Raw genomic sequence first — 19,532 nt, forward strand, 5'->3', positions numbered from 1 at the left:
AGCACACACACCACGTGTCTGGTACAAAGCTTCACCCTGGTGCTATACTAAGGGGCCGGGGGAGAGTTTTGCGATGTAACACGTTGCGTACTTCATCCTTCCAGCACACTTCTGCTGAGTACTACTGAAAGCTACCACCAAGTGTGCCTTACTCGCTGCTGGCTTCCAAACCTGTCTGACAACAGGTTTTATCTTATCCCTACAGGGTATTACCTGTATTAGCCAAGTACTTTGCTAATTTTACTGTTCTTAAGTACTATTAATAAATCTTATCATGGAGACTGATGAAGAATTACAGATAATGTGGCTTGCCAATGACTTCCCACATCCCATCATGGGAGTACCTGAAATAGCCAGCAAAACATCTCAGTTACAACATGGGACCAGGTCAGTTATAGATTTCCTGCAGCTGTAGCTGGCACAGTTCCCACCAGGCAGTATTTTAAGGCCTCCTCCTCTCTTGGCAGATTCTTCTGAGGACAAACAAGAGCCAAAGCACTGCTCATCTATTCCGAGAAGTGGACCCCTTTGGAGGATAGCAGCGCCTGATACTGCCCGTGAAAATTAATCTAACAGTCTTTCAACAGAGCTTCTCCAAGGCAAACAGTCCACTCGTGCTAAGATTGGGATTTAAATGAGGCGTCTAAACAAGGCAGCAAGGAGTATGCGATAGAGAAGGCAAACTGTTTTACCAATGGTGAGGCTAAGATTTGAATGTTTCAGGTTCTCCCAGTAACCTTATTTTTAATGAAAAATGAAAAATTGTAGAAGTTGCAGAAAAGAGTTCCCCAAATTCTTAAGGTTTAGGTAAAATGCATCACACTGAATCAACTTTTCACTTCATCAAAATGCAAGTTAGGAAACAATGCAATTAAAAGTACAGATAAACTCATGGGAGCCAGTACCAGGTGTAAAAGGACTTTAATTTCCCTGGAGAAAGCCTCTAAAACATCCAGAAGGTGTTAGTGACACAACGTAGAAATTCTGGCCAATGCCTGAATAATGGAAATGATTGACTGTTGTCCAAGCTACCAAAGGAAATGGGGGAATTTCCATTATTTGGTATTTCCCTGTCAAAACTCGGTGCCAAGCTGGAAGTCATGTCTTAGCCAAACAGAGCTTACGCCTTAGCTAAAAGTCAAACAGGATATACAGGGAGGTCAAACCAAATCCACTCACGCCTTCTACCCTTAAATACTATGATTGTAAGGACAGAAGCAGGTTTCCTCCCCCTTCCTCAGCCCTTAAGGAAAACAAGTCTTTTAATCTATTTAGAGGCCCTTTTTGACATTCTTTAGCTGCAGTTTTTCTCAATCAACCTAATCTTTTCCCATCAAGCTCCATGCTAATCCCATTTTGCCCCACTCCTTAAACTAATAAAAGATTAGAGTGACATTTCAGAAAGGGCACCGTATTAAGCAGCTTCTCTCCCATCTCAACAGGTCACACAGTACAAAATGTAGTGAACAGGCCATTAATCTTATGGTAATGAGGTGTCAGTCTGAATGGAGACCTCCTCCTTGAGCGATATGAAGGGCGCAGGAATAATGAGGACACTGCCGCTTGCCATCTCTGGCAACTTTGCCAGAAGGCAGCAGATCCATAAAGTGTTGTTGTGATGGTGGCAACAGCTCTTGTCACCACACCGCTCTGCCCTTGACAACGGAGAGCAAGCATCCACACCGATCCGTCACCCCCTATGCTGCCCACACATAATGAGCTTTTCCCTATGTTCTAATTAGTGGCGTAAAACTGTTTAACAACTTCAGCTTTGCTCTAACATGAAATCAATTAGGATTAGCAGCCACACACAGAGAAATTTTTCACACCTATCCAGCTGGTGAAAATCACTAACAAACTACTTTCTTCATTCCTACAGTGGACAAGTCATTGCTCTTCCTAGTGACATCCCTGCATTGGTATTATCCAAATTTGCTTTTATACAGAAATAATTTTCTCATTTTCTTAAACAAGTCACCATTCCCCTTAAAGAAAGCCCTGCACAGCTACCATACTTCTGAAAGGCTCAGGTTTTATCAAGTGCTGAGAAAACTTTCCAGAAAAAGTACAAGGCCCATCCTGGCTAGTGATACTTGGTGGCATCCTTTCACTTGCTCTAATAGGATGCTCTTCCTTAAAGAGCAAGGTGGGCTGGGAAATCCAGCTCTTTGCATACACAATGCCATGAGACAGCACTGAACCCAAAAGGGCTCCATGTGGTCACAACTGCATGTTTACACAGAACAAACGGGAGCAACAGGGCTTAAAACTAATGAGAAGGGTGTTAACCTCGGGAGAGAGCTGCTAAAGGAACAGTGGAAGACATGAGCAGCACATCGCTCATTCCTAGGGGAACGCCTCTGTGCATAGGTTTCACTTGTACATTTGCTTTTCTTTCTTGTGACTAATGAATAAAAACTGTGGGTTTGGTATCCCCAAAAGTCAAGTGTCTGAAGGTCAAATTGTCCTACAGTTTACCATTGTAATTTGTGCTTTTTCATGGTTTGTGTAGTTACTACTGATATAGGTAAGAGTCCTTCCAAAAATATTCACCCTGTACAGGAATTCAGCCCTTCTCCTCCTGTTTGACACAGTCTAATCCTGCAGTCACACAGTCACTGTTCTGTCTTGGTACAGTAAATTAATGAGAAATATCAACATCAAAGAAAGTGATTATTTGGAACTATTTCAGGGACAACATTCACCAGAAACTAAATCTTTACAGTAGATGAGAAAACACAACATTTTTCTGCAATCACAGTAGGACCCAGTATCACTGGTATTGCCAATAAATGCCAATTTTTAACCACTCAGCCTCTAGCTAAGTCTTTATTCCGATTTTCTTATCTAATTACATACATGAAAGAGATACAGTGAAGTAAAATAAAAGGTTCTTCTCCCATGCACATTTCTTAGAAAAATCCTACCCCTCCATGTTTTTTGGAAATCGACTGTCTTGATAAAGCTTAGCTATTTACCTGTATACTGTGGTAGGTGGAGAATTCAGTGTGTCGTAGATGAGCCTCACGTGTCCTTGGTACAACTCCAGAGCCAAAGGATCATTGTCTCCTTTGTATAATAAGATGCCATTGTCCTTGTCCGTTGCTACCTGTGAAACATGAATAACCAGGTAAGGTTGCTTGAGAATGATTAAAAAAGAAATAAACCTATATTAAAAATCAAACCAAAATCATATATGCAATTCAAATATGATTTAATAAATCATATATATGAGCAAAGACGAGAGCAAGAGACACAAAAAGGTCTTGGTGACATTGGGTGGGCTCACACACAAACAGGTCAGCCTCCCACTAAGGGATGGCTCCCTTGTTTCAAATGAGAACTAGTTTTCAGGAGGTGAAAGCTGTGATTTATTTGATGTCTGCCAATAAACTATGGCTGTATTTTTGGCGACACATGAATTTATTTCTCAGCTACTACCCCAGCTTGAAGTGGAGGTTTAGAAAATCAACTCTGGCAGTAGGAGGAGTGTGTCACAATTACAAGCAAACAAATCTCCGCAGGCGCTGATCTGTTCACAGACTTTTTATGAACAAAAAGAAGGAAGGAAGGACCTGTCCCCACATCTAGCATAACCGTGAGTTATTCCCTCAATCCGAGTTATTGGCAAGTCATGGTGAGTTCAAATGGGACATTTAGAGAGTCAGGAAGACTAGAGTAGCCCTCATGCCTCTAGCTTTGACATACACCAGGGAAAAAAAAAAATCTTGAACACTGAGTCAAAAAACAAGGACTGCACTTTCCCCGTCTCCAGCTCTCAGATATCCCTACAGTACAAAAGAAAAAAAAAAATAGAAGAAGAAACAAAATGGGATTTTTGGATACAACCTGCCTGTCATTTTCACAGTACATATTTCTTGAGATTTCTTGCTTATTTTTTCACAATGGCTGTTAAATGCCAAAACTAAACAGTACATTTAAAAATCTGTTTGCATTTATATATATATTTCAATAATATTCTTTTGCCTTTAAAAGATTTTTTTTCTTGAACACTTTTTAATAAGATTTTCTCTATCTGTTCTTAATAATCAATGTTGTATTCTAATTTTAATTCACTAGTGATTAATCACTGGATGCAAGAATAATATTCAGCCTGGGAAACAAGAAGTGAGAAAGTCATCTGCATGTGCTTTCTGTAATAATCAGTTTTATTCTTCAAGCTATGGCTGATGTAACGTGTTTTGTACACTTAAGAAGACAATGTCCAGATTTTCAGCTTTAAAGTTGACCTATAGTATTTGGAGCCTTTAGGAGCCATATTTTAGAGTGCCCATATTTTAGAATCTCTTTTGTGACATTAAATAAAAGGGAATTTTGAAGAAAAACTGGAGTTTCAAATATACATTAATCAGCTTCATTTTCATATGAACTGTATACTCAAGCTATTGAGAAGTTATATATGAATTATGGAATTTTCTCATTAGAATAAACTTTGCAGGAACCACCCTTTAAAAATCTATTCCTAATGTGGAAATTCGGTCCTTTTTCCCATGTCTTGACATTGGTATTTTAATTACAACCAAACTCCATCAAGTAAGTCTAGAATATGATTTCCAACTGTGGAACACAATCTCTTCAAATTGAGAAAATAAATGCAGTAAAATAAACATACAGGGATGATTTTTCTTCTCACATCTTTTGAAATGTTATACTTCATTTGCAGGTATAGAAATCGTCCAGATTAACAATCAGTGGCCTAAGAAAGAGTGTGTGTCACATCATACATGTGCTCCATGCATCTCCTTATTAGAAAATGTACAAAGCTAGAAATTATTCCCTCATTTACTTTGGGATATTAGGGGAAAAACAGATCACTTTAATGCCTACTAGATTGGGAGAGCAAATAACTTCCAAATCACTTAAATATCATATTGGACTAAGTATCCAAAATACCTTTGATCCACAGCCACAAAGATGACAGTAGTGGCATGGCACCTTTAATATTTATTTTCCATTGCCTTCTGAGCCTTAGAACTCAAACCAAATTTAGGTGTAACAACAGGACCGTAACAAAATCCCAGGCCTTTTATCTACTGAACGTGCACAGTAAAAGAGTAAGCAAAATATTGCCTGGAAAGGCCATTTAGAGCAGCCTCTTTCAATAAGTCTCCTAACATTAAGCACTAATTTCTACAGGATGAAACACAATGCTGTAAATCAGTAAGATGACAAGGAGGTTTGCTGAATCATCTCTAGTTACATTGCCAGGCTGGGAATAAGAGCGGTGAGGTTCTGGAGGCAGGATACGTGTCCACAAAGGTACAGTGGTACATTAGTTGCTCCTTAATGTTTCAATAATTTTAGAGCAGACAAGTGGCTCACAAGTTGTCTCTAACTTTGCCAGCATCTTGGCCAATAGACCCTGTTCCTTCAGAATAAAAAAATATATACGTGTATATGTATCATTGCTTAGAAGAGCACTGGGCTGGCAACTGATGTTCTACGTGACATACCTGGAGGGATATATTTGCCTGAGGGCGAATTTTGGCTGATGGCAGCTCCACATAGGAATCCTTCCCAACAAAGTTGACTGTGATGAGCTTCTCGCACTTCTGCCCAGCAAAGCCAGCGAGGCAGCGGCAGACGGGCTCATGGTGCGCGACGATGCACTGGGCCCCATTCTGGCACTCGTAGTTATCGCATGGGCTCGTCTGGAGCAGAACCATCGGCGGAGGAGTTTCACAGAAAAGTCCACTGTAGAAGGTAAAGGAAAGGAGAAGCGGCCTCAATTATCACCATTTTTTTAAGGAAGGAAGCACTCTCCGATGCTGATGTTACACTACTACTGTGGTATAGCAACTCTGAGATTCAGCTACCATGTGCTCACTTTACTGTGTGAAAGCTATACAGCATAGTGCTGTATGGAAATTCCCACACTCGGGCTGAACAAGCCAGTTCAAATACGGAAAGCAATTTGTACTGCACTTTGCACTGGTTATTTAGCTCCGCAATGTACAGCAGTCTGTCTAAAATAGCTTTCATCCCACATTGTGCCGTGCAGACGTTCCCAGCAAAAACTGGGAGCCATTTAAGCCCAAACCTGAGATTTCCTCACCTGCTCTCCCTGCCATCCAGAAACATGCACCACTCCTCAGCCAAAAATCCCCATCCTAGGCTTTGTGACTTGAGACTACCTCTGCTGGTGGTAAGCAAGGGGAAAATCCTCTATTTTTAGTGGTTTTTACAGCCTCCTCACTTGCTTTACTGTATATCAGCGAGTGTATCTGTCCTGGTTTCGGCAGGGATAGAGTTAATTTTCTCCCTAGTAGCTGGTACGGTGCTGTATTTTGGATTTAGGGTGAGAACAATGTTGATAACACACCGATGTTTTAGTTGTTGCTGAGCAGTGCTTACACTAGCCAAGGACTTTTCAGCTCCCCATGCTCTACTGACTGAGAAGGCTGGAGGGGCACAAGAAGCTGGGAGGGGGCACAGCCAGGACAGCTGACCCCAACTGACCCAAGGGATATCCCACTCCATGTGACGTCATGCTCAGCATATAAAGCTGGGGGAAGAAGAAGGAAGGGGGGGATGTTCGGAGTGATGGTGTTTGTCTTCCCAAGTAACCGTTACGCGTGATGGAGCCCTGCTTTCCTGGGGATGGCTGAACAACTGCCTGCCCATGGGAAGTAGTGAAGGAATTCCTTGTTTTGCTTTGCTTGCGTGCGCAGCTTTTGCTTTACCTATTAAACTGTCTTTATCTCAACCCACGAATTTTCTCACTTTTACCCTTCCGATTCTCTCCCCCATCCCACCGGGGGGAGTGAGCGAGTGGCTGTGTGGTGCTCAGTTGCCGACTGAGGTTAAACCACGACAGTATCATCAACAGATGGGCAACTGCTAAAAAGTCTCAGAAGCAATGCACTGGTACCACACTATTTTATGGGCAGCTGCCTTGAATTGGGTGTTTCTAACAGCATCAGGATCATCAACTTTATTTTAGCTGAGTTTGTGGTTGGCAATGTCCTGGATCAGAAAAATGCAAAGGAAAGGAAGATCTGCCAGAGTCAGAAGTAACTGAAAACCAAATGTCAGATCTGAGTACTTGCAAACTCGAACCACATTCAGATCTGGAGGAAAGCGCTGTGGGTCAGTCTTAACTATAGGAGCAGCTGAGCAAAACCCACATGTAGGAACCTCTGAGGCTTGGGCCACATCTCCCAGGAGCACACCTCCCAGGAGCAGCGATGGCTCAGTCCCCAGGCTGCCTTCCTGGATTCAGCATGGCTGCACACTTCACAGGTTATTTGCTGGAATGACTCAGCTACACTGACGTATTGACACCAGCAGAGAAGGAGCAGGGAAAAGGGAGAAAGTGCAAAAAGCTGCATTCGTCTTTCATGGTGGTGTCATGTGTCAGACTAAACTGCAAAAAATAAATGAAAAATCTCTGCCCAGTACACCCACTGGGTCTGTGCAACCAACGGGTACTGCAGAGGGACCGGGCCAGGCTCTCTGGCTGGCTGGCTGCACACGGCATGCCCCTGCACCTATACCCCAAATTTCTCATTACAACCACTGTCCAAACCCAACAAACCCTTTCTGTACTGATGAGAGAACATAAACTCTTTGCACCGAGTTCTGTGACTGCTCGAAAATGTGTAGACAGTAAAATGATGAAAAACTGGTAGCTGGTGAGTAGGGAGCGTGCGTCAGGCTGTGCTGCGGGGAACAGCAAGGGGATAGCTGCGGCAAGAGCTGTGGGCTCAGGCTCCTGCACCATCTCTCTGTGTTACACAGTGTTTGTCAGCGCAGGGGCAGGGGGCTTGCCAGGAGAGGATTGTGGCAGACCCATTCATGCAGTGAATAACCCATCAGCCCAGTCCTGGAACAGTGAAATCCCACCTCCCACTAGGAATTTCCTGCCATTCAGGGAGCACTTTGTGGAATAATAGCACTCTTAGAAAAACAAAGCAAAAAAATGCCAAAACCCTCACTCCTCTCCAGTAAAGCAGGTGAGACTTGGAAGCTCAGTGAATTTCTAGGTAACATTCCTAGATACAATTAGAATAGAAACCGAAGCCATTACCCTACAGTAAATAGTACCGATACAAGATGTGCAAGAACAGCAAATAAAACAGCCACAACGTACTCAAGACCAATCTTGCTTAGCCACAGAGACCAGAACCTGCTGCCTCTGTAACAGAAGGAAATCGAGATGACTGCTTTCCGTTTTACATTTTCTCATGTGAAATTTTGCACAGAGTACCACGGCTCTATCTTTAGTGCTGTGTGGAATGAGAGCCCAAACCTCTCCCTGTCCCTGTTCTCCCAACACACACCACTCTCTGGTCTGCCTCTGCGAAACATGAGAGAGAGAGAAATACACAACAAAATATGGATGACTAAATCCTGAACTGCATCAAAAGGAATGGAGTTGCTCTGCTTTTCTGTCATGTCTCAGAGAAGAGACACAGGGTTTTACATTACTACTTTTACAAAAGGCAAACTTGAAGAATGCCTTGAAAGATACAAACATTTGGGATTTACACCTTGGAGAAGGCCAGAAAAGCTCTCCTTTCCCCACAGCCGCTATACAGCATGGAATACCCTAACCAGCTTCCTAACTTTGCCCAAATCACCATGTTGGCCTCATACATGGTGATGTGGGTATGGCAAACAAAAATCTGTTCCACAGGAATAAGCATGAGGAGGGTGAAGAACACTGCTGGGGATTTCCAAGGCCTAAAGCACAGTGCTTGCGCTGGCCTCTCGCTGCTGCCCTGTGAGCACACCCTGCAGGGACTGCCCTGCTCCAGCCCTGGTGTCACTAGGGGTTGGCTGTGCTCATGTACACAAACGTGCAGATGTTTCCTTCTCAGCCAGAACCACCTCTTGGTACTTTTCAGGATATACTGCATTTCAACACTTTTCTCATTGTATTGCCCTAAACTTCCCTTATTCACCACAAGGATGGAGTGATGTTTCACAGCCAGCCTCCCCATGCCCATCCCATCGCTACCTCGCTGCTCTAAGGGGCAGGGAGCTGTGGTTAACAGGGACCCCTTATCACCCCTCACTGCCCGGGTGACACTTAGTGCTGTAAGTGGGCACAGCCATAGACTGCTAATACTATCAGCAAAGGGTCCGGGGTGGGGGAGCAAACCACTCACCGTCAGCCAAGTGGTAAATATCCTCTACCAGAATAGCATAATCTTGCACAGGGTCAAGCCAATCTATTCATTTAAAGAAATGTATCACAAAAGGGTAATCTGGCAGGCAATGCTGCTGGCAATCAATAAACCTCATTTACTTTGCTCCAAGGAGTATTTGGAGGAGATGTACAGGGTCAGTACAGTGGGCAGCAGTGGAAATGGGAGCACGGCAGGCAGTACAGTGTGGGGGAATAACTGCATATGGGAAATGGTTGTCTTTGCTCAGTCTGTTATGTTTCTCAAAGTAAATTTGTTCTTGAGAACATTTCTTTGTGAATACACCTAAACTATGAATTAGTTACAGACTAAAAGACTTTCCCTCCCTGAGCGAGACCCTTTGGTGCAGCTTCTTGGCAGAGCCCCACAGGCCACCCCGTTCCTGGAAGGTGAGCGCAGCACCTCGGGGGGGATAGCACCACTCAGCAAGAGATGGTTTGGATTCCCCTTTCCAAGAAAACAAGGGAATATTAAAAAATAGCAACAACCTCATGGGAAGATAGATACACAGAAAGCAATTCTTGCCAAGTTAAGGTAGTTACTGTAGTAGCTGCCTACCAGCACAGCAGTCAGACCCAGCCAGCGTTGATGAGCTGAGGACATATCAGCGCCACATCCCCATTGCTAGCCAGGCAGTAAAGTGGGCTGATTGGAACACTTTCCTGTTCCAAGCCTGGTTTCATTAAGTGTGGGATCTCTCTCACCAGTGCAGGGCTTTGCGGCTGGCTGGCAAGCATGTCAGGAGAGCCAGCAATGGGATCAAACTAGGGTCGACCCCACAGATGGCTGTCACCCCTGGCCTGATGTCAGGTGTAATTGTTTTCCAGAGGTGACTAGCAGAAAGGAGCACTGCTAACCCAGCCCATTAACTTTGTTCTACCTAATGCCAATCAGTTTGTTTTGTCTGTGAACAACAACTAGAAAGCAGAAGGAAAGTCAGTGTATATAATCCTAATTTCATGGAAGTTTAAAAAAAAAAAAAAAATCCATGTGACCCGCAGCAGCCTCCACTAACAGAAAGCAAATGTTGCAAGAAGCCAGTGTGTCTGTGCTTGGTGCTGCTCTGAAAGATTCCCTGAGCTCCCAGTGTGGCTCCTGCACAACCGCTCCTTGCTGTGAAACCCCTTCAGTGGGTGGCTTTACAAGTGGAGCTGCCCTGCTACTGGCATCTAGAAGTTACATTAGCAACAGTGTCTGTCAAGGCCTTTTCTTTTTATTTTAAAATATTTTTTAAAATATATTTTTAGAAATAAATAATACTATTTATTTCCCCAGCAGTGGGTTGTGGAGCACAGCCTGAATTGCATAGCTTGGCCAAGTCAGTTCTGCCTGGTACGATCTCATTTATTTAAATAATCACTGCTGAGTTTCTTGCAGCAAACTATCCCAGTGCGGAACTCTGAAGCATCTACACAATGGAGGAACAGTGCTTTCTATTAAGCTCAGCAGTCTTAATGTGTGCTTCCCCACTAGAGCAACATTTATTAGGACAACACTACTGTGAGGCTGATTGCTAGAGGGAAGGTTTGTTAAGTTAGGTTTTATCCAATGGGGTTCACAAATTCTCAAAAATGTTTTCATCTGCAGGGGGTAAACGAATGTTATTTTGGGAAGAAAACACTGAAAACTTTTCAGGAAGAAAGCGTATTATGTAATCGCAAAAGGTTGCCGAGTGATAAGGGAAGGTGCTGCGTGGCGCACAACTACATGTGAACAGTGACTAGGAAATGCTAAGGTGGGAAAACAGGTGTGTGCATGTTGGTACTATTGCTTTTTGGGGCTGTCATCAGAGGTGCGTCATTGTGCATATGAGGCCCTACATTGTTAAGAATTACCGGACTGCCATTTGTTCAACCGTGCAAGGATGTAAGTTTTAACATCCTTATTAATGTGTGACTCCAGGTGGCTTTGACGTACAGCATAGTGACAACCATAAAATTGTTATAGGTCTATGCAGTTATTACAACAGCTTAAGCTCCAGATAACTGGGAGGTCACTTTAGAAACTCACTGCTGGGAAATGATTCCTGATACTTAGCCAAAAAACTTTATTAATCATCATCTTAGGTCTCCTAGTTACCTTTGTCAGACCACCCCTTGTGTTCTCTCCTTTTCATCAACACTTGCAGCCTTCAAATACTTGCAAAGTTATCTCCTTGCCGCACAGCCCAGTACCTGAGGCACACTCTGTGAACAGTTGAGTCTATAACCCTGAACATCAGAAGCCTGAACTCTGTCAATCACCATCTTTGCAATTGCAATCTTAAGAGGGAAAAGAAAAATCAGAACCCCCTTCAGAGCAGCAGGCCTTTTAACTACAAAAGGCTGGAGCCACGGAAAGCATAATGAGCAGATCATATTTTGTTAGCAGAATTTTAATCCTGAAATCAAAGAAGATCAGGAACTATTCTGCATGGAGAACACAAGGGGCTTCAGCTTGCTCTCCACCTTGGCAGAGGGAGCCTGTTAGTGCCCACTGTGATGTTTTTCTCCTAAAAGACCCTTGCTCCCTTGCATCTTGCACAGGAAATTTAGGAGGTGGCATGGACTAGTGCAAAAAAAAGAAAGCAAGCAGGAGACCTCAAGTTAATCCTGGCTCTGCTGTTGACAGGCAGCGGGATTACTTTGCTTGCCCAAGTCTACCTTGGGCTATGAAGAGCTGTCTAAGCTAGTAGTAGAGTTTCAGAGCTTTGTGTAGAAAGATGTTTCCTCTTCTCGGAGGACTTTTAATGGAATGACCCCCCCCCATTTGAGCAAGGGAGCAGGCTGGGCTGGTCCAGGTCCTGCTGTTGAAGTCCCTGGTGTGAGATCAGCCAACCCAGGGCACTGCCCAAATTGCCAGTAGAGCTGCTGGGTACACAGGAAAAGACCCAGGCCAGTCTTCCACCTATCCCTGCTGCTGCGCTCAACTGTGTCACAACTCAAAACATCTCTGCCAAACACTGTGACACTGCCTTCCTAGGAAAAAAACCCCTCACATTCATCACTGCCTAGTACTGACACGCCTTAAAAATCAGGGGACCTGCAGCAGAAGTCTCCCAGCCACTACCATCTCATCACAGGCTTGAGTTACCCTTGACTCCAGATATGGCTTTGCAATCCCATTTCTCAACTCCAACAATTAGATAACATTGAGTATTTACAATTCCACTGTGGGACAGCCACTTGTTATCCTTGCCAGTTGCCAATTTTCAAGATCCCTAAGGCCATCAACAGGATTGAAGCAGAGAATGAAACATGGAGAAAAGGGTATGAATTTGAAATTGAGAGGATATCTGATATCCTGTAAATAACAAGCTTGATTCTGTGAAACCACGGGCTGACATCATGTTATATATCAATGCCTATTCAGGGAAGGCTGGCTGCTTTGCAATAAAAATGTGTGTTGAGAGGGAAAAAAACCCCAAAACCAGCAAGGATGAAAGCAAGAAGAATGAAAACAGTTGCAGATACAAAGCAGAGGAAATGATTTATAAGTGTTCATGCATTTTCTGCTTTGTCAAGACTTATCTTTTCAGGTACTCCTTCTTTGTCTCATGTGTGTATTTCGAACACAGAAAAGGTTTAGCTGGAAGGAAGCCAATATCCCGCCTCAGGCAATGATTAGTGAATCCATTTGGAGCAGCACACTTATCTTTGACAGACAGAGAGATTTCCAGGAGTCAGATATATTGGCAGCTGTCAGAATCAGAGTCTGGAAGTTTACAGCCCAAATCATACTGAGCCCATCCACCAACAGGCACAGAGATACTGGCACAAAATCTTCAGACTTATGTTTTCTTGCAGCCAGGTCTGAGGGTTCATATATGTAATTTTATTATTCTTTGCTCACTCTCGCGCATGCAGAGATTATCTCCATATAATTTATGTGAATGTATTACCTAGTGTTTTACCAGGAAAGGCTGGGGCGGGCAGGCAGGCAAACTAACACAGCACTGCACAAAAGGCAAATTGCCGTTTTCAAAGCAAGAATCGTCAATCCCCTGTATTCGGTTAACTCGTTAAGACCTACTTCAGCTACAAGATTTGAAGCACCGAGCCATCCATTCACGTAGGAATGACAGATCGATACCATATCTAGAGGCTGCTTAGCTCTGAGGATGAAAGCAATTAAAGAAAGTGCCCCAACACTATGTAAGAAGACAGTCCGGGGGAGGAGCTGACCCTCACGTACCTGAAACCCTGAGGACAGATGCAGGTGTAGCCATTGACTGCATCTACGCAGACACCTCCATGGCGACACTTATGGCCCACACAGTCATCATCATCTATTTCACAGTGTTTTCCACTGTAACCCGGCAAGCACTCACATCTGAAATACAAGAAGATTGCTGTTAATAGCTTGTTTCAACATTCACAACAATAGCACACACAGGCAGCCTAGCACCAATCTGATTTGAGATGGAAAGGTGTTAGCAATTATTCTTGGAAACACCAAGCACAATTCTTGCCATCAGAAATGCTCAAGTCCCTCCTGTCTGTCTGCAGGTGAGGCTCTGCAATCTGCTTAAATTCAAGCCGAGCAAAGCAATACCATACTACTGTTTTTCCTCAGCCAAGTCTGTGGAGAAGGGTGATCATATAGTGGTCTCCCAGTTACGCTAAAGATGACAATATCTTCCCTAACCTTACAGACTCAAAGGGCAATATTCTGCAAGGGCAGTTGCTCTGACGTCTCAGACTATGATTTTGCCAATGTCTGCACACTGCTGAGTGTCTGAGGTTGGCCCTGTGCAGCTAGACAGAGCACAGTAAGGTTCCACCTTCCAAATGGAAGCAATCTGCAAGCAAGCCATAAAACTCAGCAAATTTAAAGAAAAAGACCATCCGTTTTGAGACCACCACCTGTTTGTCATTCATTTGCAAGGCATAGCAAATGTTGCTGCAACTATGAAAAGCTGTCTTTGAAGCCTGTCCTTTCTTGTGGTGACACTCAGGTGAAGCATATACCTGCTGCTGTGGGGTAACACCATTCACAGGAGCAACACAATGTACCCTGGGGTGTACCTTTGGGATGTACCCAAACCTGCAGACATTGGCTTTATATTTTATTTTATACAATTCTCAAGTTTGTTGTACCAAGGCTGCATCAGCATTTCTATTACAAGCCTTGCAGAAGTTTATAACCTGACAATAGAAAATGCATCCCAAAGTCTCTGACTTGGAACAGATCTTTTGGGATTGCTGAACAGCCTCTTTCTGAATCTATAGTGTAGAATATGTTTAGTCATGAACACGCTTTAGTCCATAAAACACGTTTTACTCCTCCCAGCTGGATGTTACTGCACATCTGGAAAAGAAAAGGCGCACTTAAACCAAACCAAAGGAAGAGCTACAGTTAACTTCAGCAATAAAAAAAAGGTCTGTGCTCTTGCTGGAGCCCCTTGTTCGGACGCAGCGTGCTTGCCACCAAGAGCCGGAAGAGGGGAGACATCACAAAGTCAAGGGAGGTGGCATCAGGCAAGAACCAAATATTGCTCCACCAACCTATTCTGCTGGCCTCCTCCTCCCTGTCAGCAGCCTGGGGGGGTAAGTGCAGGAGGAGGCTCCTTGTGAAAACCCTTTTCAGAGGAACTGGACACATGGGAGCTGATGAGGAAAGATATTTCCACTTTCCAGGCAGCAGTTATTGTGCTGAATTTGGTTCCGAGCGACAGTGTGTTTTGGCTCCTGGCCTCTCCCCAGCTCATCAGTGCAAGGCAGCGAGTTGGGGGAAACTTGCCAGAGTACAACGGTGGGTCCTGTGTTTGCTAATGACCAGTGAACGGCTGCCACAGCATCAAGACTTCAGCAACCGTCTAGCTGAAGCACTGAGAAGAATGTGACCTTCAGTCTCCATTTCAAAACATGGCTTGTGACTAGCTAAAAAAGAAGGAAATAGGGCAAAGCCTAGTAACCTGCAGGTTGCAGGATAGATAACATTATGTAGATGCATATATTTTCTCCATCCTCCCTACAAGAGAGGCCCCCGTCACAACCCTCCGCAGCCACAGCATGGTTGGTGTTCCAGCTCTCCACGCCTGAATTGCTTTTTTACACCTTGGTGGCTCAGGGAATACTGTGATTAACATAACGGAGATGACAAAACAGAGCAAAAAGTGTTCCTTCCCCAAACCATAAGAAGTAGGCAACATTTTTTGGCAACGTTTTAGTCACACCTGCAAGCAAATAATGTCAATCAAAAGGCTTTGTTGGGGGAATTGGCAGCTTTTAATCCTGTTGCTTTTTATTGATCCCTGCAGTCCTAATATAAAGTGATGTAATAATGAACGATGTGCAGTTCTTTATTCAGCGCTGCCATGCATCAATTTTATGATGTGTATTGGCTATCTCAGTAATGACAGAACCACCACTTTTCTCTGCAGGGCTGCATTAAATCAGCATTTTAAGCTGTCAGGTAATAATTCCAAGCTTTAGAATAATAAAGTATATTTATACCATGCTCCAACATCAATACAGTGAATGGAAAAACATGCTCCTTTCCTGAAGTTATTTTTTTAGAAGTCATTTCATTGTGTTAAATGGTATTTTTTTGTTGATTTTTGTTTTGTTTTGTTTTCTGGCATACAGAAAGCTACCCTTCTTCTGTAGTAACAGCACAACAAAGATGTGGAGGCTGGAAGTGAGGAAAGCCACCTGCAATTTTAGCTTAGAAAGTAAAGAGCTCTGTGCAGCCAAGCACACACTGAAATAGTCCAGTTTGCTTCCAAGCTTGGCTTTCCCTTTAGAAACATGGAATTCCTTTCGGGTCAGTCACCTCTGAGCTCTTAGTGTGTCACATCTAGGCTGAAGCTACCAAAAAATGCATGTCTGGAGCCTAGCAGGTGAGAAACTCAGCCACATGAGTGCCTCACCCAGCCTCCTCCTAGAAACCCAAGGTCCACCCGCCCGGGGAATGATGGCACATTAGCTCCATCCCTCTCCCACATAGTGCCAGCAAGTGACTGAGTATCAGTAAAAGTATGATGAAGTAAAGGAGGAGGCGAAGAAACTTTCATATTCAAATTCTGGTAAGAGAGTAATTTAGACAAATAGATCAGTTATCTCATTTCCCAGTGACCATCTGACACCAGTACAGTTGAAATCTTGTTTTCTGCTACAGTCTTGTAGTGATGGCAACATTCCCAGTACCAGAGAGAGCCCAAAAACATGTCTAGTGGTATTTAAAATGTTGGCCTATCCAACGGGATTTGCATCTGCGTGCACTCAATGTCTATTGTATTAAAGCCGTGAATCATGGCTTCTATTGCAGGGCCAGAATGGAATTTCCCTCTCCATATCAATAAATAACTTGGCTTCCTATTTTTTTTTTTTTTCCTGTCTTTGTCATCTTTTCCTCCCTCTGCAGAGTTGCAAACTGACTAGAGCTGAAGGCAGGACAGAGACTGACTGGTGTCCTTGCTGCTATGATATTCTTCACCGGTGTGTCCTGCTCACATGCCCAGGGCACAAGCCTAACAAGTGGATGGTCAGCTCAGGAACAAGGTTGAATCCTGCCATTAATATTCCCCGCCTCTAAGCAGAGCGGAGGACTCGTGCATGAGCCTGACTCATCCTGCATGTGGCATTATACTGCACCAGTACGTGCTAAACGTATGGCACATCACAGGTCAGGGGATCAAACTGCTCAAGGGATCAGCAACAGCACAGGACCAGAGGTGGTTGTTTTCAGTGAGACCCAGCAGCAACCACACATCACTGCAAAAGCTGCTGAGGGGTCTCAGCCCATTTCTGAACGGTTTGGTGCAACTAAAGTATGAAAGAAAAAGCAATACTTGGACAAATCTAAGTTCAAGGCTGGGCAGGCTCCTTCACCTCTCAAGTCTGGCCTGCTAGAAAGCAAAATGAGACAGAAAAAGTAAAGAAATTCTGGATTTTTGTCTAGCATTCTATGAATAGTGGGAAGAATAATGCAACAAACAGTAGTAGAAAATACTTACAAGTAGTTATTTAGGCTCCCCTCAAGGGTTAATGGCCCCACTGTGAAGAACACTTTTCTAGCAAGCAAGCCAGAAAAAGTGTCTTATTTACTCAAATTATTTGGGTGGCAGGTATGAAAATGCGTCCAGCAAGGGTAAAACCATTCAGGACCACAGCTGTCTCCATCCCTTCATACGTCTAGCAACATAAGGTAATTTGAGTTACAAGCCTTTGCCTCGTAACGTGTTGTAGCTACTGGATTAGCTGAGTGATGGATTAACTGGGAATGAAAGCTGGAAAGAACATCAGGGACTATTTATGTACCAGTACACACCTCCTTATCCAGTCCCTGTGCATCATTTCAGGAACTGTCCTAATCATTTAACAGTTTCATCTTCTTCAAGAGTTGGAAACATTTCTGTCTGGACGTTTTTCACCCAAAGGACAGACTTGAGTTGTACAGACTGACTGTCCAGCACAGATTCAGCTGCCCTCTAGATAGCCAGCATCTCTAAAATTTTTGTTCGCTTCCTTTGAACTATCCTGAACTGTTCTGTGTATTAGTTTACACTATTCTGACATGCTGGTTGCTTCACAGGACACAATCTGACACCAACTGCAGGTTACCAGGAAGACCAAAGAGTGCTACCGTCTCTCCCCTGTGACATGCTGGGTGTGCTGGGTGAGGGCGTCCCTCCCCAGGAGGGAATCGTTGAGCCCCAGGATTGCATCGCGGCTGTGAAAACAACCTTAGTGTAAAGTGCAGAATGCAGCTCACACCACACTGAACTCTCTTGAATTTGTCCTCCTTTCTTACATCTTTGATTCAAAGATCTTTTCTTGACAAGCTTTCCATAGAGCTTAACTTTTCAATTGACTGTCTCTGTTTGCTAAATTGCTCTGAAATTCCCTGTTCAGACAAGTGATGAATGCTGCTACTATGCACCTCTCAAAACACCCGAACCCTCAAATCTCCAGATGTTTTACTGCCATTTAAAACACGAGGCTTTACTTTGCCCCTGTGAAACAGTCCGTGTCATTCCCAATACACAAATGCAAACACAGGAGACTTCACAAAATCTAACATCAGCGGAGCAAGGCTCGCTTCTATAGCCAATGGAAGGCGGTGGCTCCCAAGTGAGAGCCGTCCAGCTCAGCTGTTTTCTGCTGCTGCCCAGGTGAGGAAGTGTGGGGAGAGGAGCCCCACTGCTGTCAGGGATGGCCTTTGCCAGTGCACCCCAAGACTGCAAGCCATCCCGGAAGACAACAGCTAAATTGGGAATACAACAGAAGACTCCTGACCTGCAGCTTTATGCTCTGGCCCCAGGTTTGTCCTTCCCTTCTCAGTAGTTAGAATGGGGACTGGATTTTAAACACAGCCAGCATGGGCTGAGGAGAGCCAAGTTACATGTTAAGGCTCCTGTTATGCTGCTTGAATTGATGGATGCCCTAAGGAGCACATAAGGAAACTGTCCTTAGTTTCTGAGGCAGGATAAGATACTTTGCAGTAACTGTTCCAGAAGTACTCCTTTTGCCATGCTCTATTCCAGAATAATTTCTCTGCTCCGCAGGTACATCCATTATTTTCAAGTAAACCACAGAAAGCTAGAAAAGTATGTATGGTTGCATTAAAATTAAAATGTGACATGGTCTGAAGTATATATAGTCTTGCACTATTTGCATTATTTTTGATGATTTTTACCCCAAAATCATTGCCAGTTCAACTCTTGTCAAGCCCAGTATGTGGAGACCAATATACACACATGCTTACCTGGTTCCTTTGTCAAGGGGAAGACATTTGGACTCATGTTGGCACGGATTTAGATCAGGAACACAGTGGTTAATCACCTCATCACACAGTTCACCTAAGGCAAAAGAAAAGCAATAAAACTGTAACACAACTTGGACAATCCTGAAGTGCCTTCAACCATGATGTTCGGGGATGGAGAATCTCCCTAAATGGAGACAGCTCAGTAGTTCAGCAGGAAGTGACAATATTGCTTGTGAGGGCACGTGAGACTTCATTAAATTGGGCTGCTTTGACCTATAGGGACTGTACTGTTTCTATCACATGAATTTGAAAGGCTGGTATAAAAAGTACTGACATATAAACTCCACTTGGAGACAGACTAAGGATCAAATGGGCAGTTCCTGACCCAGAACCTCTTATATCAAAGCAAGAAAGTGACACAAAAGCGAAGCAGCTCATTAGACCGTAACATTTTCACACTGAAACATATTTTAGCCGCAGTTAATACTCTGCCAAAGAAGCTGATTGGACATCATTCTGGAAAAGAACAACAACCCACAAACCCTCCCCCCAAAACCTCTGTGACTCTCAATAATAGGAACCAGCTTTAGGACTGCATGCAATTATAAAACATTCACTATTTATAAGAGAAGTACTAGCTCTATTATGCTCACAGGAGATGATATCTTT

At 43.7% G+C, this 19,532-nt stretch overlaps 1 protein-coding gene across 2 annotated transcripts in view; it reads right to left on the minus strand.

Annotated features, from left to right (window-relative positions):
* The window catches only part of SLIT3 (slit guidance ligand 3), a 549,687-nt gene that overhangs the window by 23,850 nt on the left and 506,305 nt on the right, over positions 1 to 19,532 (minus strand). For both annotated transcript variants that reach the window (XM_076349680.1, XM_076349679.1), the window contains exons 30-33: positions 18,864 to 18,957; positions 13,347 to 13,484; positions 5,475 to 5,715; positions 2,979 to 3,109 (exon numbers count right to left, since the gene is read on the minus strand). In XM_076349680.1, coding sequence (XP_076205795.1) covers positions 2,979 to 3,109; positions 5,475 to 5,715; positions 13,347 to 13,484; positions 18,864 to 18,957 — 604 coding nt within the window. The remainder of the gene's footprint in view (positions 1 to 2,978; positions 3,110 to 5,474; positions 5,716 to 13,346; positions 13,485 to 18,863; positions 18,958 to 19,532) is intronic.

Source organism: Aptenodytes patagonicus, chromosome 12 (assembly GCF_965638725.1).
Source record: "Aptenodytes patagonicus chromosome 12, bAptPat1.pri.cur, whole genome shotgun sequence".
In the NCBI taxonomy this organism is placed as follows: Eukaryota; Metazoa; Chordata; class Aves; order Sphenisciformes; family Spheniscidae; genus Aptenodytes; species Aptenodytes patagonicus.